Source organism: Camelus ferus, chromosome 6 (genome assembly GCF_009834535.1).
Source record: "Camelus ferus isolate YT-003-E chromosome 6, BCGSAC_Cfer_1.0, whole genome shotgun sequence".
Lineage (NCBI taxonomy): Eukaryota > Metazoa > Chordata > Mammalia > Artiodactyla > Camelidae > Camelus > Camelus ferus.
In genome coordinates, this window is record NC_045701.1 from 93,773,174 (window position 1) to 93,800,499 (window position 27,326).

Genomic DNA, 27,326 nt, shown 5'->3' on the forward strand with positions numbered 1-27,326 from the left:
GCCTGTGTGCCTGTGTGTCCTGTGTGCCTGTGTGACCTGTGTGCCTGTGTGGCCTGTGTGCCTGTGTGACCTGTGTGGCCTGTGTGCCTGTGTGGCCTGTCTGCCTGTGTGTCCTGTGTGCCTGTGTGTCCTGTGTGCCTGAGTGACCTGTGTGCCTGTGTGGCCTGTGTGCCTGTGTGTCCTGTGTGCCAGTGTGCCTGTGTGGCCTGTGTGCCAGTGTGCCTGTGTGGCCTGTGTGCCTGTGTGGCCTGTCTGCCTGTGTGTCCTGTGTGCCTGTGTGACCTGTGTGCCTGTGTGTCCTGTGTGCCTGTGTGTCCTGTGTGGCCTGTGTGGCCTGTGTGCATGTGTGTCCTGTGTGGCCTGTGTGCCTGTGTGGCCTGTGTGCCTGTGTGGCCTGTGTGGCCTGTGTGGCCTGTGTGCCTGTGTGGCCTGTGTGCCCTGTGTGCCTGTGTGTCCTGTGTGTCCTGTGTGTCCTGTGTGGCCTGTGTGGCCTGTGTGTCCTGTGTGCCTGTGTGGCCTGTGTGCCTGTGTGGCCTGTGTGCCCTGTGTGCCTGTGTGTCCTGTGTGTCCTGTGTGTCCTGTGTGGCCTGTGTGGCCTGTGTGTCCTGTGTGGCCTGTGTGCCTGTGTGGCCTGTGTGCCTGTGTGACCTGTGTGCCTGTGTGTCCTGTGTGGCCTGTGTGCCTGTGTGGCCTGTGTGACCTGTGTGCCTGTGTGCCTGTGTGCCTGTGTGACCCATGTGGCCTGTGTGACCTTTGTGCCTGTGTGGCCTGTGTGCCTGTGTGACCCATGTGGCCTCTGTGGCCTGTGTGACCTGTGTGCCTGTGTGGCCTGTGTGTCCTGTGTGCCTGTGTGCCTGTGTGACCCATGTGGCCTGTGTGGCCTGTGTGACCTGTGTGCCTGTGTGTCCTGTGTGCCTTTGTGGCCTGTGTTGCCTGTTTGCCTGTCTGCCTGTTTGTCCTGTGTGGCCTGTGTGCCTGTGTGACCCATGTGGCCTGTGTGGCCTGTGTGACCTGTGTGCCTGTGTGTCCTGTGTGCCTGTGTGGCCTGTGTGCCTGTGTGGCCTGTGTGACCTGTGTGCCTGTTTGTCCTGTGTGGCCTGTGTGCCTGTGTGACCCATGTGGCCTGTGTGGTTCTGTGTGGCCTGTGTGTCCTGTGTGCCTGTGTGCCTGTGTGGCCTGTGTGCCTGTGTAGCCTGTGTGCCTGTGTGGCCTGTGTGGCCTGTGTGTCTGTGTGTTGTGTGCCTGTGTGGCCTGTGTGCCTGTGTGACCTGTGTGACCTGTGTTGGGGTGACCTGTGTGTCTGTGTGACCTTTATTCGTGTGTCATCCCTGTGCCTGCCTGATCCATGTCCCTCTGAGCCTGTGTGGCTTTGTGGACTGTGTCACCTGTGACTCATGTCGAGCCAGTTCTTCAGGGTCTTTTTGAATCTGTAGTCTCTGTGTGTTTTTCCTTGTGCTGAGTGTGTATTGTGTGTTTTAGGTTTTGTCTAGATATATACTGCCAGTGTCAACAGAGGTTTTTGTCTGAGAGGCCCCTATGTTTGTGTGTCTCTTTGCCTGTGGATTGTGTTGGTCTGTCTTTATGTTTACACTTCTGTGTCCTGTGGTGTGTCTGCTTTTCTGTGTGTCTTCACATGTCTCTGTGTCTGTGTGTCTCAGTATCTGTGTCTCTGTGTGTCTGTGTCTCTGTGTCTCTGTGTGTCTGTGTGTCTGTGTCTCTGTGTCTCTCTCTCTCTGTGTCTCAGTATCTCTGTGTCTCAGTATCTCTGTGTCTCTGTCTCTGTGTGGGTCTGTCTGTGTGTCTGTGTGTCTATGTCTCTGTGTGTCTGTGTCTCTGTGTCTCTCTCTCTCTCTGTGTCTCAGTATCTCTGTGTCTCTGTGTGTCTGTGTCTCTGTGTGGGTCTGTCTGTGTGTCTACTCGTGTGTCAGTGTGACTGTGGGAGTCTACATGGCCATGTTTGTGCAGACTGTGTGTAAGGAAGGCCACCCATGGAGCCACACCCTGGGATCCTCCCAGGAGCCCCTCCCTCAGTTGAGGAGTCTTCCCTGGAGGTCTTGGGCCCGGCTGGGAGGTGGATGCAGGCGCAGTCTGGCCCCACGCAGACGTGGCCACCTCAGCCGTGCTGGCCCTCTGGGGTTTCAGTCTGCAGGTGGTGGAACCAGGGGCAGCCCCTGTGTGAGGTCTCATGGGGTCTCTAGGGCCCACTCGAGACAAGGGCCAATGTGGCCGTTTGGGGCAGGCCCAGAGGGTCACCGGTTTGGGTGGGGGCTGGTCCCCCCGAGGGGCTGCAGCCTGAGTTGGCTGTGGAATGGGCAGGCTCTGCTCTGGGCACAGCAGGGATGAAGGTTTGGTGGCAGGATGGGCAGTGAGGGGCTGTGAGGCTGGAGCTGCCAGCTGGGAGGGACCAGGCTGTGGGCCAGGGGCTTCGTCCCCAGTTGCCAGGCCCTGTGCTGGGGGCTGTGCCTGGCCCCTCCCCTCCCACAGGGCCCCCTCCGCCAGGCAGTCCTCTGGGAAGCACCCTGGGTGCCTGGTCACTCTGGGCCCAGCCACAGCACAGGCCTGGCCACCTGGAGGGGGTGCCCAGGGCCTGGGAGGGGGTGGTCAGGAGCTCTCCCGAGCTGCCGGCCGCAGCGCCAGCCCTCCCCCCGCAGCGATGCAAATGTCCTGGCCTGGTCTCTGCTATTTCCATCTCAGGGGCGAGCGGGGCTTTCCACCCCGGCCCCCACCTGCTCTGCGGTTCTCGTCCTCGGCGTTTTTAGAACTATTTGCAAGTGTGTGTTTGTGCCTGTGTCCGGGGCGGGGGCGGGGGCCACAGCCGGCTCCCAGGGAGCCTTGTTTTTCAGACTGGGCTGGGGGAGGGGAACCTCGCCAGAAGGGACACTGGGGGTCCCAGTGGGCCCCTGGGGTATGCGGCCCCTGCCCTGGGTACATGCCGAGCCCCTGCTGGGGTCCTGGCCCCGGTGGCCCAGATGCCCACCAGCGTGTGGCCTGTGGCCTGGCCGGAGGGAACCTTCCTGAACCACCGTGTCCCTGGGCTGAGGTGACAGTTAGAGAGGCTTAGCACTGGGCAGGCCCCGGCGCCACCCTCACACCCACGTGTATGTGCACACGTAGCACACACATGTGCCCACATGTGCTGCGGCCCCGGCCCCGGCTGCCCAGGTGTCCTTGAGATGCAGGTGACCAGAGCTGCCCTCGCCTGGGCTCCTTGGGGCCATGCTGCCCCCTTGCTGCAGCCTCATGGCTCTGACCTCAGTGCTGACCACAGAGGCCTGGGGAGGCTGGGATGCCCACTGGGCCAGCGCCCTCTGACCCCAAGCACCAGGTTCAAGCCCCAGGATCCACGCGTTTGCGTGTGAGTGTGGACACAAGGGTGTGAAGCCATGTGGAGTGAACACAGCCTGCAGGTGTGCGCACAGGTGTGCGCAGTGCATACAACTGTGCACTGGGGGCTCCCCTCACCCCCAGGGCAGGACCCCATCCACCTTCCAGGTCCCTGCTGGTTCCCCACGGGCCCCTACACCCCCTGGGCAGCCCAGCCAGGCACGGGCAGAGGGGTGTGCACTGTGACGTGGGCCCCATGGTGGACAGCAGCCAGGTGGTTCTTGAGTGACATGCAGCCCAGACGAGGGCCTGTGTGCGCAGGGTGTGCACAGGCGTGTCTGTGCGCGTGCATGTTGGGGGCTGGGGCCTGTGCGGGTCTCCCAGTGGGGTGAAACTGCCCAGCAGCTCCCTGGACTGGGCAGAGCCCCCAGACTCCCAGCTCCAGACAGAGGCCCTCACCCAGCAGGGAGGGGGCATGTGGGGGCTGAGAGTCCTTTGGGGTCTGGGCTAGGCCTGGCTCCCTGACAGGGTGAGTGGGGAGGACTGGGGTGGGACCCCCATGACTCAGCCTCAGGGGCTAGTGGGGGCTCGGGGCAAGGGTCCCGGCTCGGGGCAAGGGTCCCATCCCTGGGCAGACTACTGACCCACTCCCCGCTCACGGCCTACCCTCGTGAATACACCTACACTCAGCTCACGTACACACCTGTGCTGGGGAACGCAGTCAGAGACACCTCCACACACATTACACCACCTGCTACACATTCACAGACACACAAGACATCCAGACTCACAGTCACCCCTTCACACACACCCAGAGCACACTGAGACACTCACACAGGCACAGGTGCTCATGTTCACATCGCACCCCACCCCACGCACTCCTCCCTCCAGGCCCTCGGGCTCAAGGAGTCCACTCCGGCCTGGTCCCTGGCTATGGGGCCGAGCACGTGCCCGGGCGTCTGTGCCCGCCGACCCCACCACTCACTAGCCCTGAGCCCCTGCTCTGCCTCAGGGCCCCCTGGGGAGGGGGTGGCTTGGGCTCTCTGCTTGGAGACAGCCCTGCACTGATGGTGCAGGGGAACAAGGGAGTGGCCGAGTGAGGCCTGGGCCAGAGCCGGGGGGCCGTGTGCACGTGGGGGCAGAGCAGCTCGGGGACCCACCCCAGGTCTCTGGGATTCCCACTGGCTCGCGCCTCGTGCTGGCTGGGACAGGCCTCCAGGCCTTGGGGAGACACCCACAGGCCTGCCTGGGCCCTGAGCCCGGGGCTGCCAGGGGGGTGACACTGTCAAGGGAGGCAGGAGGTGAGGGGACCCTGGGGCACTGGGACCCCAGCCCCTCCCAGGGCTGGTGTGGGGTGCCCCTCAAAGGGCCGACAGCTGGGGGCTCTGGGCCTGCTGCCCCTGGAGCCGGTGCCCAGGGACAAGCAGAGCAGGAGAACCAGCACAGCTCAGCCTGAGGATGGTGGTGGGTGCCACCAGGTCAGCAGCACAGGGGGGCTGGGCTGACCTCCAGATGGTGGGGAGGGCCCTGGCGGGGCCTGTGTGGGGCCGAAGGTCGTGGGAGAGGTCTGGCTGAGGCTCGTCCTGGCCTGGCCCAGGGGCAGCTCAGAGTGGCCCAGCCAGTGGGAGGTGGGGAGTGGGGGCGGAGGAGCAGGGACGTGGGGGTGACAGGGCCGGGTAGGGGCCTGGGGGGACGATGGGTTTGCTCTGACTGAGACCTGAGGCAGAGTGGCTGCCACGTGGAGAACAGACTTGGGGTCCAAGTGGAGGCGGGGCATCAGGTTGAGGGCTGGGGTTCCAGGTGGGGACAGCAGGGCACAGGCTGGTCAGGGGGGTCGGGAGCATTGGGGTGAGGGGTCGGGGGAACTGGGAGGGAGCAGAGGGGGCGCTTCACCTCTGCTGATTACAGATGTTTCAAACACACAAGAAGACAGCGGACGAGAGCCCCCGATGCCAGTCCCCCACCACACGTGTGTCACCTCATGCATATCCGTGTCCCTCCAGCCGCGCCCCAGTGTTGTTCAGTGCATTCGAGGCACATTGTTCTGGAAACCGTTGCTGAGGAGGGTGTGTGGGCGAGGGGCTGGGGCCTGGGGATGTCCAGGCTTGTCTACCTGACCGCCAGCCTTACTCCCCCATCTCACTGTAAACCCTTGGCCTGCATCTCCAGAGACCAGGGGGCCTGAAAGACCCCAAGCCTGGTCATGCTAGTGGCTCCTAACTTCTCAGGGTCACCCAGGTGGCCCAAGTTCCCCTGGCCACCCGCTCTCCAGAACGAGTCCTGTGTCCTCGGTGGTCCGCGTGGACCCTTCCTCTGTGCCCCTGGCCCTGTCCCGTGACTCCAGGGGCAGGTCCCAGGCATCAGGGCAGCCCCAGCTCCTCAGAGCCTGGGACCCTCTCTGGGGAACTCACGGAGCAGTGGGTGTGGGTGGGTGAGTGAACATGGCTGTCACTGCCCAGCCGTGGCCCCCAGCCTCACCCTGGTACGGGCAGATCGGCCAGCACCGGGGACTCCAGAGCAAAGCCATGTCCGGCCTGCTGACCTCAGGGTTCATTTCATCAAGGGTCACAGGGTGAGGGCTCCTACCCCTCCCAACCCCTCTTCACGTGTCAGCTGGAACCTTCTAGAGGGAGATGCCCCCTCGCTTCCTGCCTTGTGACTGTGGAGCACAGACCATTCGGGAAAGGGGGCAGGTGCCCAACAAGGAGAAGCACGGTGCAGCGGTGGGAAGAGACAGACAGAGACAGACACAGAGACAGAACAAGAGACGGAAACAAAGAGAGGAAGAGACAGACACAGAAAGAGACACAGACAGAGAGGAAGAGACAGAGACACAGAAAGACAGAGACACGGCGGGTGGGGGACAGGTGGCGGGAGACAAGGACAGAGGGAGAGGGTCCAAGAGAGACGGGGTCAGAGATTCAGATGTGGACAGGGTGTGGCCAGGGCCCGGGAAGGCAGGACGAGGACAGGGACGAGGCTGGCCGGGCAGGGGGACAGGCTGACCAGGGCTCGGTGCTGTGTGTGGGGACCATGGTGCTCGCTCACCTGTGACCTCAGGCCAGCTCCCGGGCCCTGCAGAGCCCTGCCGTCCTGTTGTAAAGCAGCGACTGCCAGGCTGGCAGGGTGGCCAGCGTCCGGACCGCCAGGGTCCCTGGGCAACCCTCAACACACCCTCTCCTCTGCCCCCTCCTACTCCCCGTGCCCCCTGATGGTTTTGGGGCCTGTGGTACCTGGTTCACAAAGACCAGGGCAAGCTGAAAACCATCGTTCTCATTCACTGAAGTCACCATTCGCAGGGGGTCACCGTGTCACTGACCCAGGTTGGGTCTGGAGGTCTCTGTCCTTGGGGAGGGGCTCAGGGACCCCCACTCCTGAGGCCTGGGCCAGCCTGCCATGCTTGGGGGCTGGTGGCTGGGGCTGCAGGTGTGGAGTCAGTACAAGCTATTTCTGGAAGAAGCCTCAGGGGCTGATAAACATGTTTTTCGGTGTGGAACAAACAGCCATTTGCATGTGCCCTCCAGGGCCAAGTCTGCCCCGAATGAGTAACCTGGAGAGAAACAGGCCAGCGCCCTCACACCTGCTGGGGGGCGGGGGGTGGTGGGTGAGGCCCTGGGTCACAGCCTGGCCTCTGGCCCAGAGACCCCAGCGATGCAGCCCCCGCCCGCCGTCAACCCTGCCAGCTCAGGTGCGCTTGCTGTCCGGGAAAATAATCAAGAAACGGTCAATAAGCAGAGTAGAAAAGAGTTTTATTTGAGCCAAACTGAGGGCGAACCCGGAGCTCACTTCCCGGTGACTCTGAGGAACTGCTCCAGAGCAGCAGCGTTTCCAGCTCGGCTGTAAGTCTTGTCACAACACAGAACATCAAGGTCAGGGACGCCGTCCTCCAAGGTCCCAGGAAAACCAGACCAGCACGTGCACGCACAGCACGAACAGCCCGGCCCGGCCCCCGGGAGGGGGTCGTCACGGAAGGAGGGCCGGCGCGGGCGTCCCAGGGCGGGAGGCGCTTCCGCTCGGACGTTCTCTGCTTCTGGTCAGTGTGCCCTTTTCAATAATTAAAGTATATGGACAAGGTATGTTTGGGCCACACACAGGCTGTTCTAGCATCAAATTCAAGTTCACCCCTGTGTAAGCCAGAGCGACGCCCCAGACCTCCATGGGTGGGCATCTCTATTCTTAGCACACAGGCTGGACCCCCGGGGAAAGCCCCCAGCAGCCCCCGGCAGGTCCCACCCCCAGATGAGTGCGTGAGACTCAGGCCGGCTCGGGCCCCCTGGTGCCCTCGGCCAGCTTGGATGTGGCACCCAGGGGCCCAGGGCAGAGGGGGAGCAGCAGTGAGGCCACACCGGCCAGGGGCCCAGGACTGGTGTCTGAGGGACACCGACCTGGGCCAGTGCCTGGGTGGTGGCGGCGTCACAGGCCAGTTGGAGGGAGGTGCCTGTGCAGAGCCGGCGCTGGGGGAGGCCTGGGTTTCCGCCGGCCTCAACGAGGGGAACGGGAAAGCGGGAAGCCCTCTGGGCCCCTCGGCTCCAGCCGGCCTTCCCATGGCGGTAGCACAGGCTGCATGGCCGGGAGGAGCCTGGGGCAAGCAGGGGCGCCAGGACTTCCACAGCATCCCTGTGACTCTGAGGACTGACCTGTTATTCTCAACACTGGAGAATAACGGGGTGGCGGTCCTTGTGCCCCGCAAAACCAGGCAGTAGCCAAGGGCGCTGCTCCTTCCAGAAGGTTCCCAGCTGACATGTGAAAGGATGAAAGATGTGGGAGCCAACTTTGAACCCTGAATGAAACGATGGCCCTCACGTCACGTGCCTGCCTCTGCCTGGACGCCAGGTCCCTTCCTCACGTGGCAGCCAGGGACACAAGGTCATAGCAGGCCACACCTCATGTCTGGGCTCAGTCAGAGCAAACCCATCGTCCCCCCAGGCCCCTACCCGGCCCTGTCACCCCCACGTCCCTGCTCCTCCGCCCCCACTCCCCACCTCCCACTGGCTGGGCCACTCTGAGCTGCCCCTGGGCCAGGCCAGGACGAGCCTCAGCCAGACCTCTCCCACGACCTTCGGCCCCACACAGGCCCCGCCAGGGCCCTCCCCACCATCTGGAGGTCAGCCCAGCCCCCCTGTGCTGCTGACCTGGTGGCACCCACCACCATCCTCAGGCTGAGCTGTGCTGGTTCTCCTGCTCTGCTTGTCCCTGGGCACCGGCTCCAGGGGCAGCAGGCCCAGAGCCCCCAGCTGTCGGCCCTTTGAGGGGCACCCCACACCAGCCCTGGGAGGGGCTGGGGTCCCAGTGCCCCAGGGTCCCCTCACCTCCTGCCTCCCTTGACAGTGTCACCCCCCTGGCAGCCCCGGGCTCAGGGCCCAGGCAGGCCTGTGGGTGTCTCCCCGAGGCCTGGAGGCCTGTCCCAGCCAGCACGAGGCGCGAGCCAGTGGGAATCCCAGAGACCTGGGGTGGGTCCCCGAGCTGCTCTGCCCCCACGTGCACACGGCCCCCCGGCTCTGGCCCAGGCCTCACTCGGCCACTCCCTTGTTCCCCTGCACCATCAGTGCAGGGCTGTCTCCAAGCAGAGAGCCCAAGCCACCCCCTCCCCAGGGGGCCCTGAGGCAGAGCAGGGGCTCAGGGCTAGTGAGTGGTGGGGTCGGCGGGCACAGACGCCCGGGCACGTGCTCGGCCCCATAGCCAGGGACCAGGCCGGAGTGGACTCCTTGAGCCCGAGGGCCTGGAGGGAGGAGTGCGTGGGGTGGGGATGGGGCTTGAACCAAAGCCTTGTCCCTTCTCACTACCTCTTTCTGTCTCTTTCTCTGTGCCTCTCTCCCCATCCCCATCTCTCTCCTGCCCCTGTCTCTCGTGTCTTCCCACCTGCTCCCTTGTCTCACCCTGCTTCATCCCTGCCTCTCTGTCTCTGTCCGTCTCTGTCTCTCCCCATCCCTGTGTCTCTTGCCAACCCTGGTGTGGCCTTCCCTTCCTGAGCCCTCAGTTGTCCCTGCATGTGGGATGTAGGTCCTGCTATGAGGCCTGTTGGCTTTTCCTGCCCTGGCCCATGGCCCATGGCCCATGGGGGCTGGCTGCTGGGGTCCCAGGGCTGTGCCTGGATCTGGCCCTTGGCTGTGGGACCTGGCACAGGAGAAGAGGAGGAGGGGTAGGCGGGGTGTGGGGCCTGGGGAGTCAATGCCAGACCCTGTAACGCCAGCCTCGCTCCTGGGCCTCGCTCAGCTGGTGTGCTGGCAGCACCCCGATCATCCTGTGGCTGCCGTGTCCCGGTGCCCTGGCCCGAGCTGCGTGGATGTCAGAAAACCCTCTGCAGACCCTGGTGGAACCTGGGCTGACCCTGGGCTGACCCTTGGCTGTGACTGTGAGCTGACTGCGGGCTGACCCTGGATGACCTTGGTTTGACCCTGGCAGACTCAGGCTGACCTTTGCTTAGTCCTGGCTGGCCTTGGGCTCTCTAAGGCCTGACCCTGGTTGACCCTGGCTGGTCCTAGCTGACACTGGCTTATCCGGGTGATCGCAGCTGACCTTGGGAAGATCCTGGCTAACCGCATGCTGATGGGGGCTAGTGTGGGGTGAGGGGCTACAGGGCCTTCTGCAGGCCTCGGGGAATTCATTTGTAACAAAGGGCTCTCTGGGGCTCCGGCCCCCCTTGCCCAGGCCCCAGGCCCATCTGGCCAGCTCTCGGTTTTGGAGCGTGATTCTCAGAACAGCAGTCTGGCTGGGACACCTGTGCTAGGCTATGTTTGCAATGACTCAGCCTCCCCTTAGGGCTATTTTGGGTGTGTCAGCAGGTGATGAGGCTTGTGAAGAAAGAGAAAAACAAGAGAACAAAACACCATTGCCTCTCCTCAACCCTGCCCCCACTCCTGCACTCAAGCCCTCTCCCCCTGGTCGCCCTGTGCCTGGTGACCCTTGTGGATGGGGGTCTGGGGCCGTTTTCTTCCCATGAAGTCAACCTGGCATCTGCAAAGCACTCTGGGTCCTGGAAGGGATTAAGCAGGGTGAGATGACATCCAGTGCCAGACCAAGAGGGTCCCAGGGCCCCTGGGAGGCTCCCTTCCTCCACGTGAGTCAGACTCAGGACCTCTGGGGCGGAAACAGGACTCAGGCTCGAAGATGAAGCAGTGCAGCCAAAGAGCAAGCGCTCGGACTTCAGATAATGGAGAGAACCAGGAGCTGGCCAAGGGAGGGGCGGGGCGGGGTGGCCAGGCCCGGGCCCAGGCCCAGGCCCAGGGCTCAGGCCCAGGACCCGGTGGTCATCAGGCCCAGGGCCCAGGGGTCAGGCCCAGGGCTCAGTGATCAGGCCCAGGGCCCAGGGTTCAGGCCCAGGGCTCAGTGATCAGGCCCAAACTCAGTGATCAGGCCCAGGGCCCAGGGATCAGGCCCAGGGCTCAGTGATCAGGCCCAAGGCCCAGGGATCAGGCCCAGGGCTCAGTGATCAGGCCCAGGGCCCAGGGATCAGGACCAGGGCTCAGTGATCAGGCCCAGGACTCAGTGACCAGGACCAAACTCAGTGATCAGGCCCAGGGCCAAGGGATCAGGACCAGGGCTCAGTGATCAGGCCAGGGCCCAGCCGGATAGCCAGGACCCGGTGATCAGGCCCAGGGGGGCTCAGTGATCAGGCCCAGGGCCCAGGGATCAGGCCCAGGACCCGGTGATCAGGCCCAGGGCCCAGGGATCAGGCCCAGGACCCGGTGATCAGGCCCAGGGCCCAGGGGTCAGGACCAGGGCTCAGTGATCAGACCCAGGACTCAGTGACCAGGACCAGGACTCAGTGATTAGACCCAGGACTCAGTGACCCGGACTAGGACTCCGTGATCAGACCCAGGACTCCGTGATCAGGCCCAGGACTCAGTGATCAGACCCAGGACTCAGTGACCAGGACCAGGACTCAGTGATCAGACCCAGGACTCAGTGATCAGAACCAGGTCTCAGTGACCAGGACCAGGACTCAGTGATCAGGCCCAGGACTCAGTGATCAGACCCAGGACTCAGTGATCAGAACCAGGTCTCAGTGACCAGGACCAGGACTCAGTGATCAGGCCCAGGACTCAGTGATCAGAACCAGGTCTCAGTGACCAGGACCAGGACTCAGTGATCAGACCCAGGACTCAGTGACCAGGACCAGGACTCAGTGATCAGACCCAGGACTCAGTGACTAGGTCCAGGACTCAGTGATCAGACCCAGGACTCAGTGATCAGAACCAGGTCTCAGTGACCAGGACCAGGACTCAGTGATCAGGCCCAGGACTCAGTGATCAGGCCCAGGACTCAGTGACCAGGACCAGGACTCAGTGATCAGACCCAGGACTCAGTGACCAGGACCAGGACTCCGTGATCAGACCCAGGACTCAGTGATCAGACCCAGGACTCAGTGATCAGGCTCACGGCTCAGTGATCAAGACCAGGGAAGATTGATCAGGATCAGGGCCCAGGGGTCAGGACAGAGACTTTGGTGTCTCTGAAAGGTCGGCATCATAATCTTGTTGGTGAGGTCCAGCTCTTGCTTTGTCCTTCTATTTTTCAGGACCCGCTGGTGGGTTCTAGGCACGTGGGACTGCATCCATGCCTCTTGAGGCCCTGCCTTGGGCCATGAGGTAGGTATCCCCCTCTCCAGAGCCTGCCCATCTCTTTTCCCCTCCCGCTCATTCAGAGTCTGAGAAGTTTTGCTTTTGGGATGGTTTATTGCACCAGGAAGGCCTCTGGGTGTGCAGCTTTTGAGCAGGGCTGAGCTCTGACATCCAGCTGGGCTCTCAGGAGGCTGCTCCAGGCTCCTCCCTGCAAATACAAGAGGGTCAGGGCCTGAGGGGGCTTCTGAGGTGGGTAGGGTCCTTGTCGTCACCCCATCCCCGCCATGGCCAGCTCCCAGGGGATTGAGTGGAGTCCAGCAGCAGGTGCACCCAGTGGGAGCAATGTCCTGGCCTGGCTGGGGCATATTCGTGCTCTGACCCTGGGCCTGCCCATGTCCTAGTGTCTTTGAGGGGACTGCCCCCCTCCAGACTGGGCCGCCAGGCTGGAAGGATAGGCTGTGCTCTGGTGGAGCCAGGCAGTCGCTCCCGTCAGCCCGCTGCTCTGTCCCCTGGCCCCCACCTGTGCCCGGCCGGCCCCGGCTCAGTACTGGGGGCCCTCTCTGCTGCCAGGCGGGCCCCGGACGCTCGTCACAGTCAGCGCCGTGCTGTAGAAGAGACTCAGAAGGAAGAGGGTGAGCAGGGTGATGGTGGTGGGCCACAGACTGGCCTCCGGGCCGTCCTCCTCTGGGCCCTCCTGGAGCAGGTCCAGCACCAGCCAGGGAAGTGGCTTCTGGTGATCTGTAAGACACCCAGGGCCTGTGTGGGTGGCGGCCGAGCCAGCGCCCTCCCCCGCCACCAGCTCTCAGGCTGGGGACACTGGCTGTAGGGGTGCCCGGTCTCAGCTCTGAGGCTGCCTCAGGGGGGACGGGGCAGCAGGTGCCCAGGGAAGGGGCTGGGATCCTTGCAGCTCTTGAGACGCCCACAGGTCTCCTGCTCTGGGGCCTCAGGGCCCCTGAGAGAGACTCGCAGGGCGGGACTGTGGGCACTGTCTTTGCTGCGCCGAGGAAAGCTGAAGCCCGAGGCCTCCAGCGTGCTCCGCAGGCCCTTGGCCTTGGGCTGGCCGAGGCCTGGGCCCTGGGTGGGGCCAGAGGAGACCAGACGTGCCCACCTCAGGGTGCTCCGGACTGAGACGCAGACTTCGGTCTGTGGTTCAGTGTGCCAAGGGCCAGGTGGAGGGACATGTTCGGGGGCCCCTGCTGCTCTCCCAGGAGGTGGCCAATAAGCTATAAGGAGCACCAGAAAGGCCCCAGTGAAGGCCACCAGCACAGGGAGCTCTGCATTCTTCAGGGTCCCAGGGCATAGACTCCCACGTTAAATGGGATTTGAACCTGCTTGTTATATGCTGACACATCCATTCATTCACCCACCCATCCATCCACCTATCCATTCACTAATCCATCCATTCGTCCACCCATCTGTCCATCCTTCTGTCTATCTGTCCATCCATCTGCCTGTTTGACCATCTGTCCATCCATCTATTTATCCATCTGTCCATCCATCCAACTGTCTGTCCATCCACCCACCTGTCTTTCCATCCATCCATCCATCCACCTGTCTGTCCATCCTTCATCCATCCATCCAACTATCCATCCACCCATCTGTCCACCCGTCTGTCCATTCATCCATCCATCTACCTGTCTGTCCATCCTTTCACCCATTATATGTCCTGTGGTCCATCCACCTATCTCTGTGCTGTCTATCTGCTGGCTCCATCTTCATCTCCTGACTCTTCCTCCCTCCTCATCTCTTTAGAAAGCTCCTCCTTTGGGCTGGTCCTGGTCCCTTGGTGGCTGGACCACATTCTCTATCTCAGCACTTCCCCACTGAACTCATTGCTCCCTCTGTTGCCCTTTGGTGACTGGACCCTTAGAGAAGGGAGCTGTGGCCAGGGTGGGTAGGGGTCCGCACTCCACTTTGGTCCTGGGAGCAAAGAGAGGCAGCCAGAAGGTCAGGTTCCCTGGGGAGGCCCAGCAGGTGTCTGGGACAAGAACAGGGGCCCCTCTGCCCCCTTGTGGGAGCCCTTGTGCCGGGTGTCTCATGGTGGTCATGGGACTGCCCCTCCCTGGGCCTCCCCTTCGGCCAGGAACTCCAAGCAGAGGATGTGGAGGGGTGCTGGGTGGGAGCTGTTTCTTCTGACCCCTTCCCACCCCTGCCCTGACCATCTATGGTTTGGTCCATACTTGGGGGTCAGCAAGGGATGAGAGACTCAAATCCAGGGGCTGGGCAGGGAGTAGGTGCTGCCTGAGAGGGGTCTCTCACACTGACCCCCAGTCTGTACCCAGCCAGGCACATAGGGAGGCCTGCGGCCAGGAGGGGATACCCCCTGGGGCTTGGGCAGGGACTCCTCTTGCCTTCCTGGAGCTAGTCTGGGCTGTGAACTTCCTGCACCTGCAGGTTCTGGACATGTGCACGCATGCGTGCTTGTGAGCGTGAGCACATGTGAGCACACGTGTGCATGTGTGTGTGCACCTCTGTGCATGCGTGCAGAGCAGTGTGGCGCAGGGTGGGGCTGGTCCCCTTTCTGTGCGAGGCAGCGGGGCTGGCCTGCGTGTCTGTGCGTTGTGCCCACAGCGGATGGTCCGGGGGCCCTGGAACCCAGCCCCCCTCCCTCGCCGTTCCTCCCAGGATCCCCTGTGATGGCACCAGCCTCTTCCCCGTCACCAGGCTCCCCTCTTTCCCTCTTAGTGTCTCCAGCTGCCCCTAGAGGCAGTTTCCTGTATTACAAGTGACCAAGTCACCTGCCTGCTGGGAGGACCCACGGGGCTGTGCCTGCCTCTCGCCCCAGCAAGGGCCCGTGTCACCCCCAGCTCGGCCCTAATGGCCCTGCCACACACCCACACTCACGATCACACACTCGCACAAACTCACGGTGTGAAGGCACCTCGGGTGCCTGGTTGGGCGGGAACCCGGGGCCCCTCTCGGAGTTGGGGCAGGGGTGCTCCTTCCTTTCCGGGCCCCGCCCCTCCCCGAGTGCGCAGACCCCCAGGATGGACTGACGGGTGGCCGGAGGGAGGCTCGGGGCTGCTTCAGGCGAGCATGGAGTTTATTCAAAGGGCAGGCAGGTGGGGGCTGCTCAGTAGCAGACGCCTTCCGCCTCCGCCATGACAACGGACACGTTGACGTGGGTGGGTTTACCCGACAGGCGGTCGATGGTCTTCTGGGTGAAGGCCAGGGGCAGGGCCTCATGGCCCACCATGCAGGAGTAGTTGTCTCCCTGCTTCCAGGCCTCGGCCTCCACGCGCAGCAGGCTGGTCACGGCGTAGGTGGTGATGCTCTGTTCGGGCTCGGGCAGGGGCCTCCAGGTCAGGTACTTCTCGCGAGGCAGCTCCTGGTTCCCATGCAGCCATCGCACCAGCACGTCCTTGGGGCTGAAGCCGCGCACAACGCACGTCAGCGTCACCATCTCGTTGAGGGCCAGCTCCTCCGACGGCGGCGGTAGCAGGTGGACCTGGGGCCGGATGGCGTCCTCTGGAGGACGGAGAGCCGGATCAGGAGTTGGCATAGGGAGGAAAGAGCCCCCCATCCCCTGGGCACCCCGTGCCTCAGTTTCCCCCTGTAAGGTGTGGGCAGGGGCAGCAGGGAAGAGCAGGCTCAGGAGAGCCCAGCTGTCCACGGGTGGGGTTTGGGCCCACCTGAGGATTTGGTGATGGTGGCATATAGCGTGTTCTCGGATTCTGGGTGGGTGGCACTGCAGGAGAAGTTCGTTTTGCTGTTCCACTGCTCGGCACAGCCCGGCAGGACACTGGACACGCTGAAGCAGCCACAAGGGTCACTCTTGGGTGACTGCTGGACAGCGACCTTTCCACCTGACGGAGTCCAGGTGAACTGGGCGCCCTCGGGGTTTCTAAGGCCACTCAGCGTGCACGTGAGGCTGGCGTTGGAGCCCAGGAGCAGGTCCTCCAGAGCCGGCGGGTGCAGAGCCAGGCTGGGATTGCAGCACGGGGACGGGGGTGGGGGAACTTAAAGGAGAGAGAAGCCAGAGCAGTCAGTGAGCTCCTCTGCCCGCCCTCCCCTGTCCTCAGATTCCAGCCCAAGACCCTCTTGGCCGCCCCCCAGGGAACTCTGCCCAGCAGCCCAGTCCTGTCTGAGCTGAGCTCCCACAGGGACACGGTCCAGCACTGGGTCAGTGTGGGATGATGGGAGCCTGCCCCAGCCCACCCTCTGACCTTTGCAGGGCACATTCACTGTCTTGCTGGAGCTGGAGAGGTGCTGCACTTGGCATGTCACGATCTCGCTGTCTGGGCACTGCTCAACTGGCGTGGTCAGCTGGCTGCTCATGGTGTACAGGACCCCGGAGGCAGGCTGCACGGCGGGGAAGTCCATGACGGACACGTTCTGGCCACTGAGGCCCCAGGTCACCTTCAGGGGCGCCGGTGGGAAGAAGCCGTGGACCAGGCAGGCAAGGGCCACCTGCCTAGATGCCTTGTCATAGCTGGGGCCCAGCGGGAAGACGCTGGGGCTGACTGCAGACTCTGAAACACAGGGTGCACTGTGAGGTGGCGGCCCTCGTGCTGACGGGACCCCTGAGACAGCCCTATGAGGACAGGACGATGCCTGCCTTTCCTTTACATTGGAGGAAACTGGCACAGAGAGGGTTAGTGAATGCCCCAAGTTCACACAGCTTGGACGTGGTGCAGCTGGGCTCAGGAGTGGCCACCTGAGTCCAGCTCCACCATTTCTAAATACACTCCTCAGGGCTCTTAGCATGTGGGTCCCCACGGGCGCCTCGGACAAGGCCTCTGGTGCAGGCTGTCCCCAGCTGGGAGTTATTAAACACAGCTCTCCCACTGAGCAGCTGAGCACCGTCAGAGCCTCAGCACCCCTCTGTGCAGTGGGCACAACCAGGCCCTCCTCCCCCAGGGAATGTGGCCAGGAGAGAGGGCAGCTACAAGACAGAGCCGTCTGGGCTTGAAGCTGGCTCTGCAGAGACCAGTTCGGCTGTCCTGGGGCTCACACTGGGGAGGAGAGGGAGCTTAGGCCTCTGGTGTCCCCTCTCCCACTTCCCGGGTCAGGGGCCCACTTCCTGGGCCCCCAGTCCTTGTCCCAGTCCAACCAACTCCCACTCTACTAATTCCACTCCCATCCTCCGAAACTAGCAGTTGACTCCCACGGGCTATGGGGGTCTCGAGGCCCGAAGCCCAGTTCCAATTCAGTCCTTCTGAGATGCCCCTCTGGATAGGCCGGGCTACAGAGGACAGGGTCTGCCCACCGTCCTTTTGCAAATCCCCTCAGGGCAACTGGTGAAGGGAAGGGAAGCATCACAGATTCGCCCCGAGGCTGCATCGCCCTCATGTGCCTCCAAGAAATACAAGGGGCTGTCAGGCTGGAGACAGGGCTCTGGGGATGATCCACACTCCACACACCGCCTCCTGTTGGCCTCAGGCACCAGCCCAGCCCACCTCAGTTTCACTCGCCCAGCTCAGCTTAGCACAGCTCAGCCCAGCACAGCTCAGCTCAGCTCAGTTCAGCCCAGCGCAGCCCAGCTCAACCCAGTTCAGCCCAGCTCAGACCAGCTTAGCCCAGCTCTGCCCAGCTCAGCTCAGCTCAGCCCAGCCCAGCTCAGCCCAGTTCAGTCCAGCTCAGCCCAGTTCAGCCCAGCTCAGCCCAGTTCAGCTCAGCTCAGCCCAGACCAGTTCAGTCCAGCTCAGCCCAGCTCAGCTCAGCTCAGCTCATCTCAGCACAGCCCAGCTCCACCCAGTTCAGCCCAGCTCAGACCAGCTTAGCCCAGCTCTGCCCAGCTTAGCCCCGTTGAGCCCAGTTCAGACCAGCTTAGCCCAGCTCAGCCCAGCTCAACCCAGCTCAACCCAGCTCAACCCAGTTCAGCCCAGCTCAGCCCATCTTAGCCCCATTGAGCCCAATTCAGCCCAGTTCAGACCAGCTTATCCCAGCTCAACCCATTTCAGCCTACTTTAGCCCAGTTCTGCCTAGCTCAGCCCAGCTCAGCCCAGTTTAACCCAGTTCAGTCTGGCTCAGTTCAGCCCACTTCAGCCCAGTTCATTCCAGATCAGGCCACAGTAGCCCAGCTTGGCCCTGCTGGGCACAGCATCTCGCTCTGTGGTCTAGGGTCGGTGGTGGCCTGCCTCTCTCCCTCTCTTCTCTCTTTTGGTGCCTGCCCTCCACCCTCCCACCCCAGGAGAGCCCAATGTGGCCTGGCTGAGGAGGAGATGAGGCCTGAACAGCCTCTGGGACCCACCTGCTCAAGGCTGCCGGGGGTCCAACGTGGCTGGGAGAGGCCCAGGCCCCCCTTGGCCATGGGATCCCAGGCTGCAGGCCATCTGCCCACCGCCGCAGTGGAGCTGGAGTGTGGAGAGAGGCCCAGACCCCGGCCAGGCTCTGCCTGCTGGCCGTGGGGTCTCAGCAGGCCCCTGCCCCGCTCTGTGCCACTTGCGCTCTGTCGGGGGAGGCTGATGCTGTGAGGGGCCGGCTGGGGAGGGGTTGCGTGGCCGTGTTTGGCCCCCGGACAGGGTCACTCACTCACTTCCTGTCCCGCCGGTTGTGGCTGCTCGCCTCCACGTCATGTCTGGTCTGTGGTCTGGCTGTGGTGGGCCAGGTGTGTGTGGCCTGGGCTGTGTGACCTCTGGGAACCTGGACCTGGCCTGAGACCACCTGGGTGCAGGGCTGGGTGCCGTGAAGGGGTCGTGGCTCCATGTGACTGCCCACAGGGCTGGGCTGGGGGCTGAGGTACAGGGACACAGAGGCTGAAGTAGGCACCGTCAGGGGCTCAGGGTCCTCAAAGTAGAAACGGCCCCAGAGGTAGAGGTGGAGGGAAGGCAGAGGGGAGGCTGCAGGGGCTCTGAGGGGCAGGCTGGGCAGAGAGACCCCAGCAAGCAGGCCTTGTAGACCTTCAGGTGGGGAGCCTCTCCAGCCTGGCCTTGGCCAGCGGCTGCCCGTCCTCGGCCAGCCCCACGAGGAGCTGGCCCTCAACTGGAGCTGGAGTGGGGCGTGGGGCACCCCTGCTGGGAGCCTGTCTGCCCCCACTCTCTGCGCACGTGCACCCTGCCTGGCCCGCCCTGGTGCTGCTCAGGAGGTTGCTCTGCCTGGGCACACACGGGGCAGTCGGGCCTGATTTGTTCATTCATTTCTTCACACACACAAGGTCCTGGAGCCACACACAGGGATCAACCGTCCCTCCTGGGAAGGACACTGTCAGGGGGAGAGCTGCAGGCCAGCGGGGACACTGGGTGGTGGAGGAGGTTGGCAGTGTCCTGGGGATGGGGTGGGCTCCGGATGGGGGTTGGGGCAGGTGAGGTGGGAGTAGGGAGATGCATGGAGGTGGGAAGCCTGGGTGGTGCTGAGTGGTCAGACACACCCGGGCCTGGTCAAGGGGCCTCTGGGCTTTTCTCATGAACACTGGGATGCCCACAGCATCACCCACGAGTGACATCTCCCAGGTTGCGGGCTCTGGCCCACCCTACGCCCTCGTGAGCACCAGCAGTGCCTGCGTGGTGCATGCCTGGCCCTGAGGATCTGACTTCTTGCTGGCCAGAGAGTGCCTGGGCCCTGAACTCTCTGGGGATCTGAAACCCCAGTGTTCCCCAAAGCCGCCCCTGAGGGAACAGGAGGAACAGACTGGCCTGGTGTGGAGGAAACAGAGGAGGGTGGTGGGGGAGGTGGCGGAGTTGGGGGGCTGCCCTCCTCACAGCCTCCTGGTTCCCCTCAGCCGTCTGTCACCCCGGGCAGCACGGCCCCACCATGGGCACAGAGGCTGCGGAACTCAGGGCAGAAAGAAGAATGTCCCTGTGGACTTGGGGTGGCCTAGAAAATGTAGGTAATGACCATGAACTCTAAACAGAGTAGAGGTTGCTCATCTGATAACATCTTTTATTTCTAATTTTTCAGGGCTTTGTCTCCAATATTACTAATCACATTTTAGCTATGTAAAGACTTTCACTAGCAGATGTAAGTAACTCATGTAGGTTAATATTTAAGTGTGTCTGATAGATTACTTAATATAGTGCAATATTCTTGTCTTGGGGTTTTGCATGACCTGAGGGCCCCAGCAGCTGGGGGAAGGCCTGAGCCCGAGTGTGCTCTGTTGTCAAGACCGACTGGGCGCCTCCGTGCGTCAGGGACTTGCCAAGCGCAAGGGTCCAGTTGGGAGGGAAAGAGCCCAGATGAGTCCTCCCTGAGCTTCTCTGGAAGGAGGAGGGGCCCCGCTTGGCCAAGGCCTGCTGGCTGGACGCATGAGTGTCCTGGGGCTGCCCAACAGCGGATCACGACTGAGTGTGTTAGGACAACAGAAACTCAGTCTCATTCATCTTCTCATTTTTGGTCCAGTCGCCTGAAATCAAGGTGTGGCAGAGCTGAGCTCCCTCCGGGGGCCCCAGCTTCTCGGGCATCACCCCCGTCTCTGCCTCCGTCCTCACACGACCTCCTGCTCTGTGTCTGCGCCTCATAAGGACACTTCTCACTGGATGTCGGGCCCACCCGAACAATCTTGTCCTGAGATCCTTAATCTTGATCACGTCTGCAAAGACCCTTTGTTTGATAAGGCCACATTCACGGGTTGCAGAGCTGAGCACATGGACATAGCCTTTGGAAGGCGCCATTCAGCCCACTATTGGGGCTAATGGAGGAGGGAGAGAGGGCTGGGGGACCCTGAGACGGCAGCATCTTGCTGCAGGGAGGGTGCGTGCAACGGGGTCGTTGGGTGGGGGGCCAGCTGGCGGGGTGTCACGGTCCTCCTGCCTTCCCTACGGCCCTGCTCTTGGGCCGGTGCCCCCACTTCTGCTGGCCCCTCCAGATGGGGCGGCTGCAGCCCTCCTCCTGGCTTGGGGGAGGTGCATGTCACCCGTGTGTAGCAGTGCCCAGCTCTTAGGGGCCCACGTGAGCCGAGCCCTTGTCATCCTCATTCTGGGTCCGTTTTGGGGGGGTCTCCTGATCTGGGGGGCAAGTCAGAGAAGGAAGACCCTCAGCTTAGCCCTGGGGGGGCTCCCAGCTCAGGAGATGGGGAGGGCACCTGGGCCTCGGCTTGCGAGAGCGGTGCAGGCGGGGGAGGTGTAACAGAGGAGAACAAACCTGACTCCATATTGGATCTGTTCCTTTAGTTTTAACCACTGTGCTCTGTTTTCTAGGCTTACTCCCGCTGGCTCTGCACCTTTTGTAAAACAGTGTTGCCTTTAGCCTGAAATAGACAGGAGAGCCTATTCTCGGGGCTCTGACCTTGAAGGATGTTAGCCCTTCTGCACTTATGTAGAGATGGCAAGTTGCAAAATAGAGAATAACCTTTGTTTTGTTGGAGGTTTACAGGGGCACCATGGCCTGGCCCACGTGGACGGCTGCAAGGACAAAGAATTCCTGCAGCAAGAAGTTTGCACAACCAACCACACCCCCTCCCCTGTTTTTTTTTGTATAAAAGGAGCCTGTATTCTGACTGGAACAGGATGGTTCTCCAAGACATTAGCCTGCCACCCTCTCGGTCTGCCGGCTTTCTGAATAAAGTCGCTATTCCTTGCCACAGCACCTCGTCTCCCGTTTTGTCGGCCTGCCGCGTGGCGAGCAGAGCGAGTTTGGACTCCGTAACAGCTGGACTTGCGCCTGGTTTCCTGAGACCGCGTGTGAGTGTGTGCACGTGTGTGTCTACGGGAGTGTGAGTGTGAGTGTGAGTGCAGGGCAGGGCTGCGGCCTCGGCCTTGTCCTGAGGGGCCTGCCTACCGCTCTGATGTTCTATTTAAACCGAACCCTCAGTGTCTCTGGACAAGCCTCAGAGTTGCCCAGGCCTGGGTTTCCACTCCCAGGGCGGCCGGGTCCCCGCAGGCTGCAGAGTCTGTTCAGGGTCCGTGGAAGGCCAGGTCTCCCCGCGCAGATCACGGCTCTCAGAAGGCTCTTGGCCGTGAGTGGGACACCTGGTCGGAATGGTCTGGGCTTTGTGTGCTGGGAGCGAGGCCAAAGGGCCCTGAAGACTGGTCTTCACAGCTCACACAGCCTCGAAAGGGTCGAGGGTCACCAGCCCTCATTTCCTCCGTATTGTATCTTTTTTGGTTATTGAAAACCTTTCTTCCTGAGGCCGGTGTGGCCAGCCCCAGATAGCTCTTGCCTGTTCACGTGTCTCACTCTGTTCATCGGGACGTCTCAGCCGGCCGGCTGGCAGGACGGGGCCCAAGGATTGGCTCGTCTGCGTGAGCTCAGTGGACGGACAGACCGGGGCAGGGACTGGGGTGCCAGGAGGCTGGTGCGGAGCCCTGCCTTGGGGCCTGTGCAGCTGTGCTCCCGTGGCCTCCCACGCCGCTGCAGAGTGAGCGCCTGGGGTTTGCGCGCCGTGGGTGGGGCCACTGCTTTCACGTTTGTTTGGGGGGGGCAGTGAGTCTGTGCTGGGGGCCAGGCGCGCAGGTGCGAAGAAGACTGAGCCGGGGGCCTCCGTGGTCACTGAAAGATGCCGAGGCAGGGTCTGGCTGGACCCTGGGGCCCTCAGGGCCCCAGAGCTGTACTCTGCCCCCTTCCCTCTGGCCCTTTGTTCACATCCTAGGGGTAGGGGCCCCCCCACCACATGGGACCACAGGCGGATTTCGCTCAGGTGGCATGGGATTTGTGAAACAGAACTTTACTAAGAAAAGTGATAAGAGAGAGGCCGGACGAGGCCACCGTGGTGGGGGTAGGGGCTGCTGGGCTGAGCTGATTGCTGTGTGGTTCCCGTGGGAAGGTCCTTCTGCTGTGGGGCCCCTCCTCCCACCCCAGGGGCCCTGCCCACAGCCCCAGACAGTCCCATGGCCTCTCCCCAGAAAGGCTTCTCTGCCTTCCTTCTTCTGCAGGCCTGTAGGTGGGGGTGGCCAGCAGGAAGGCTGAGCACAGGACGAAGGCTGGGCATGGGGCCAGGGCACGTGGGCATGGGCACGGGGCAGGTTGGACCGAGCCTGGGAAGTGAGGTCTGGATTGGCTTGGCTGGACTGGGACTCTGGGCTGGACTTGGACACTGGATTGGGCTGGACTGGGACTGAGTCCTAGGTTTGGCTGCGGCCTCTGAGCTTGGCCAGGCCCTCACTGTGTTTTGGGGGTTGTCCACTCAGAATGGGGGGGCCTGAGGAGCCCAGGATGGTCGGGACCATGCCCAGCCCAGCCCAGGTCTCTCTGTGGAGGGTATAGATGCTCCCTGGGACTTGTCCCAAAGTGGGTGGGCATGGGGCTGTGACGGGCCGGCCCCCTTGGCACCTTGGACCTTGGACCTTGGGGCTGAGCTAGAATGTCTGGACGCCCATGTGCTGTCTTCAGGTCCCTGGCTCCGGCCCCTTGGAGGTCTGTCTCTTTCTTCCTCCTGCTCAGTGCAGGTCACACCTGAGGGGGGAGAAACGGGACCGTGCGCCTGATCCCCAGGCCTAGGCTGCTGGCTGCATGATGTTCGTGTAGTCGTGGAAGGCCTGGGGCTTCTCCTGCAGGACGGTGGCCAAGACCCACTTCACCTGGGAGGAGGGCACATGTGAGAGGGGCTCTGCCCCGGGCGTGGAGCCCTCCCCGCTCTGGGCTGCCCCCCACCCTGGAAGAAGGCTTCTCTGCACCCACCTTGCAGAGGGTGACGGTGGCGCCGTAGCTCACGCTGAGCAGGAAGAGGGTGATGAAGATGGAGAGGCTGGTCCAGGTTGCAGCCAGCTCCTCGCTCCCCGCCTCCTCCGCACACATGTCCTCGAGGCCCAGCTCTGTGGGCACCGGCTGGTCAGCCCTCCCTGGCCTCGGGGTCTGATGGGGGAGGACAGGCCTAGCCACCCTTGGGAAGTGGAGAGAACTGGGGCCCTGCATCCTGGTTTCTGATGCCTAGGTCCTGGGCAGCCCCTCCTGTCCGGCCCAGAGCCACTGGCCAGCCCTGGAGGGCTGGGGGCTCAAAGCCCCCAAGTCAGCCAGTGGCTGTGTGGGGGTGGCACTGGTCCCACGTCCTCTCCTGTCCCCTGTCTCCCAAGGTGGCTGGTGTTTTCACTCCCACTGTTTCTGATGGCTTTTCTTCTGACTGCTGATCACCCCCATTCAGCCCCCACAGGCCCCTCACCTCAGCTCTGACTCCCTGCCCCATGGCAGGCTGGGGCCCCCAGTCTGAGAGCTCCCCCTCCCAGCCCTTCGCATGGCCTGTGGCTGCCCAGCTCCACTCTCACCAGCCTGGGGACCCCCCTAAGCACACACAGCTGGCTACCCTGCCTGGAGCCCTCAGGAGGGGGCTCTGAGAGTGGGCCTGGATGGACATTGGGTCATTGGGTCATCACAGTGGGTGCCCTGAGGGCTGGGTCCAGAAGTGTGGATCCCGCCCAGGCTGTGGGACCCCAGAGCTGCCCTCCAGCTCTACTCTGGCCCCACAGCTGCCTGGCCCCCTGGCACCTGCCCTGGAGTCAGGACCCTCCTCCTCCAGCCCGATCTCCGCTCTGGGCTCATCTTCAGGGTGTGGGCTGTGCATGCCCTGCTTCTGTGTGGATATGGGGATACTTGCGTGCTAGGGAATGCATGTGTGTCCGTGTGTGTCCGTGTGCTCGTGTGTGTCTGTGTGTGTCTGTGTGCTCAGGTGTGTCTGTGTGTGTATGTCCATGTGTGACCATGTGTGTATCTGTCCATGTGTGTCTGTGTGCATGTCTGTGTGTATATCTGTCCGTGTGTGTCCGCGTGCTTGTGTGTGTCCATGTGTGTATCTGTGTATCTGCCCGTGTGTATGTATCCGTATCTCGTGTGTGTCTGCGTGTGTCTGTGTGTGTCCGTGTGCTTGTGTGTCTGTGTCCACACATATCCATATACATCCACTCACGTGTGTCAGTGTGTCTGTCCATACATGTCTGTGTATATCCATCCATGTGTTTCAGTCCATGTGTCAGTGTGTGTCTGTGTGTCCCTCTGTGGGGTGCAGCTGACAAGGAGGGGTTAGCCAGGGGTTATCGAGGCCACCGGAGGAAACCATGTGTGGCCACTGGTGGGCCCAAGGGCCCAGGTGTGACAGGGAAGGGCTTGGGAGCGGCCTGGGTAGAGGGTGGGCCGTGGAAGGCCACTTGTGTGCGTGTGTGAGGTGCGGCACAGGGTGCTGTTGGAGTTGCTGCGTGACTTGGGCGGTGCGGAGCCCTGGCGCCAGTGGGTGTGAGGATGTGAGGGTGTGTGGAGGGCCGGGCAGTGTGCCGATCGATTCAGGGTGGAGTGAGTCTGAGCAGCAAGGTGAGGGCACTGGGTTCCAACCCTTGCCTGATGTGGGGTTCAGAGGGGTGTGAGCTTAGTGCTGGCCCCTTTGTGGGGTTGGCCCATCTGTGCCCAGGAGGTGAGAGTGAGGGACGAGCCCGTGCGGGGTTCTGACTTGGCCCATTTCTCTGCCCAAAGGGTCTGCGTGTGTGCAGCTGGACCTGGGAGTGTAGGGGCTGGGATCTCTGTGGTCCCTTCCCTCAGAGGACCCTTCTGAGCAGGCAAAACCCACAGTGGGGTGGTGGGGAGGGCCCAGATTCATGCCTCAGCCCTGCGCTGGCCCTGTGTTCCCCTTCCCCTGTGCCAAGATGCCCTGCCCCACAACCCCACCAACCCCCAAGAACGGGCACGCCCGGGGCTCTGAGCAGGCACTGGAGTGTTTATTGATGATGGACAGAAGGTCCATCTCAGGAGGAAGGAGCCCTGGGGGCTGGGGAGGGAGCAGGGGAGGGCAGGTGGGCAGGCGTCATTTACCGAGGTCACTGGACACGGATTTCTCGAGGGTCCTGGAGCCGGGCAGTGCCTCGTGGACCACTCGGCAGGTGAACTTGTTCTTCTGCTCCCAGTCAGCCTGGCTGACCACCAGGCGGCTGTAGACGAAGAAGGCGGGGGAAGGGCCGTTGGCCTTGTGGGGCTTTGTGGTGCTGTGCTGGTCCGTCTGAATCAGGGCCTTGTTCCTCAGCCACTGCACCGAGATGTCCTCAGGGAAGAAGTTCTGGGCCAGGCAGGTGAGGGTGAGCTTGTCCTTGGCTGCCCGCTCTTCCTTGCGTGGCGAGAGCACGTAGACCTCGGGGGCTAAACGCTTGCCTGCGGACAGGTGTGGGTCAGCCCAGGCTCCCCTGGGGAGTCCCCTGCCTCCCCTCAGCCCATGGCTCACCGGGGGCCTTGGAGATGGAGCGCAGGATTGACCTGGGCAGGTCTGGGTGGGTCACTTTGCAGTAGTAGGTCTCGCCCTCAATCCAGTCCTGGACGTCCACCAACAGGGTGGATGTGGCAGTGACTGTCTTGTTGAACTGGGTCTTGATGACGAGTGAGTCTGGCTGTGCAGGACCCCTGTTCTCCCTAAACCAGGTCAGATTCATGCCTTCCTTTCTGGCCAGGTCCACCACCAGGCAGGTGATCTTGGGCGACTTGTGGACGTACAGGTCGAGGGGAGTGGGCGGGATCAGGTAGGCGCTCACGCCGCGGGGGTCGGACTCTGCAGTGTGCAGGAGGGGGCTGTGTGAGGTGGAGCCCGCCCTCCGCTCTGAACCCCGAGTGTCTGGGTGTCGGCGTGCGTGAGGGCGGTACCTGTGCACTTGCGGGCATGGTCTTCATAGGTGAAGCCGTTATAGGTGACCTGGCAGGTGTAGGTTTTCTGGGACAGCCACTCCTCCTGCGTGATGTTGAGCTGGCTGTGGGTGGAGGCCAGCTTGCCTTCTGGTCTGTCATTGGCGGTCTGTGGGAACCTGTCTGTGACCGCCTGCCCGTCCTCCAGCCAGGCGACCTGGATTCTGCCTGGCGTGTAGCCGGAGATGAGGCACAGAAGCTGGATGGTGGTGTGGGTGTCACCGTCGGGGTTGCAGGAGGAGTGGAAGAGCTTCACGGAGGGCTCGGGGAAGTCCCTGAAGCACCCTGGGGGCAGAGGCCTCGCTGAGCCCTGTGCCCCGATATCCTGGCCCGGGCCGCGAGCAAGCTGGTGGGTGTTCCCAGAAGTGGAGGCATGGGAGCCCCATCCCCTCCTCCCTGCCCCTCCCACCCAGCCCTCCCCTCCTCCCTCCCGCTGTCTCAGGGGCCAGCCCAGCCCTGGCTCACCAGGGACAACCTTGGTGATGGTGATGTTGGAGTCAGGGTGAGCCACACTGCAGGTGAATTTCTGCTTGGACCACTTGCCCAAGATGGTCACCTGGCTGCTGGTGGTGTAGAGGCTGGACTCCAGGTTTTGGACAGCGGGGAAGGTCCTGGTGCTGCTGTTCAGGGACCCTGTGTCCCAGGTCACGGTCACTGGCCCCGGGAAATAGCCGGTGACCAGGCAGCCTAGTGCCACAGTGGTGACATCGGTGGTGTTTTTGCAACAGGTCAAGGGGAAGACGGCTGGTTTCTGGATGGAGGCTGTGGGGACAGGGCCAGGGTCGGCACTGGGCTCAGGACTGTCACCTGACACATGCCAGGCTCACTGCTGCCCTGGGGGCCTGGGAGTGAGGGCTGCAGGGGGCTGGGGGCTGTCTGGTGCAGGGAGCCCTGGGATTCCCGCTCCAGCCTTCGGGGACAGACGGCTCATTCTGGGCCCTTTCCTCATTTTCTGATTCTTGAGGGACGCCCCCCCCCCCC

General features: G+C 62.6%; 1 gene segment (V, D, J or C); it reads right to left on the reverse strand.

Annotated features, from left to right (window-relative positions):
* Positions 1–14,910: 14,910 nt before the first annotated feature.
* LOC102517513 overlaps positions 14,911–27,326 on the reverse strand; it is a 255,227-nt gene continuing 242,811 nt past the window's right edge. The window contains 3 exon segments of the C gene segment in view: positions 14,911–15,353; positions 15,518–15,844; positions 16,052–16,357. Of these exon segments, the coding sequence occupies positions 14,959–15,353; positions 15,518–15,844; positions 16,052–16,357 (1,028 nt within the window).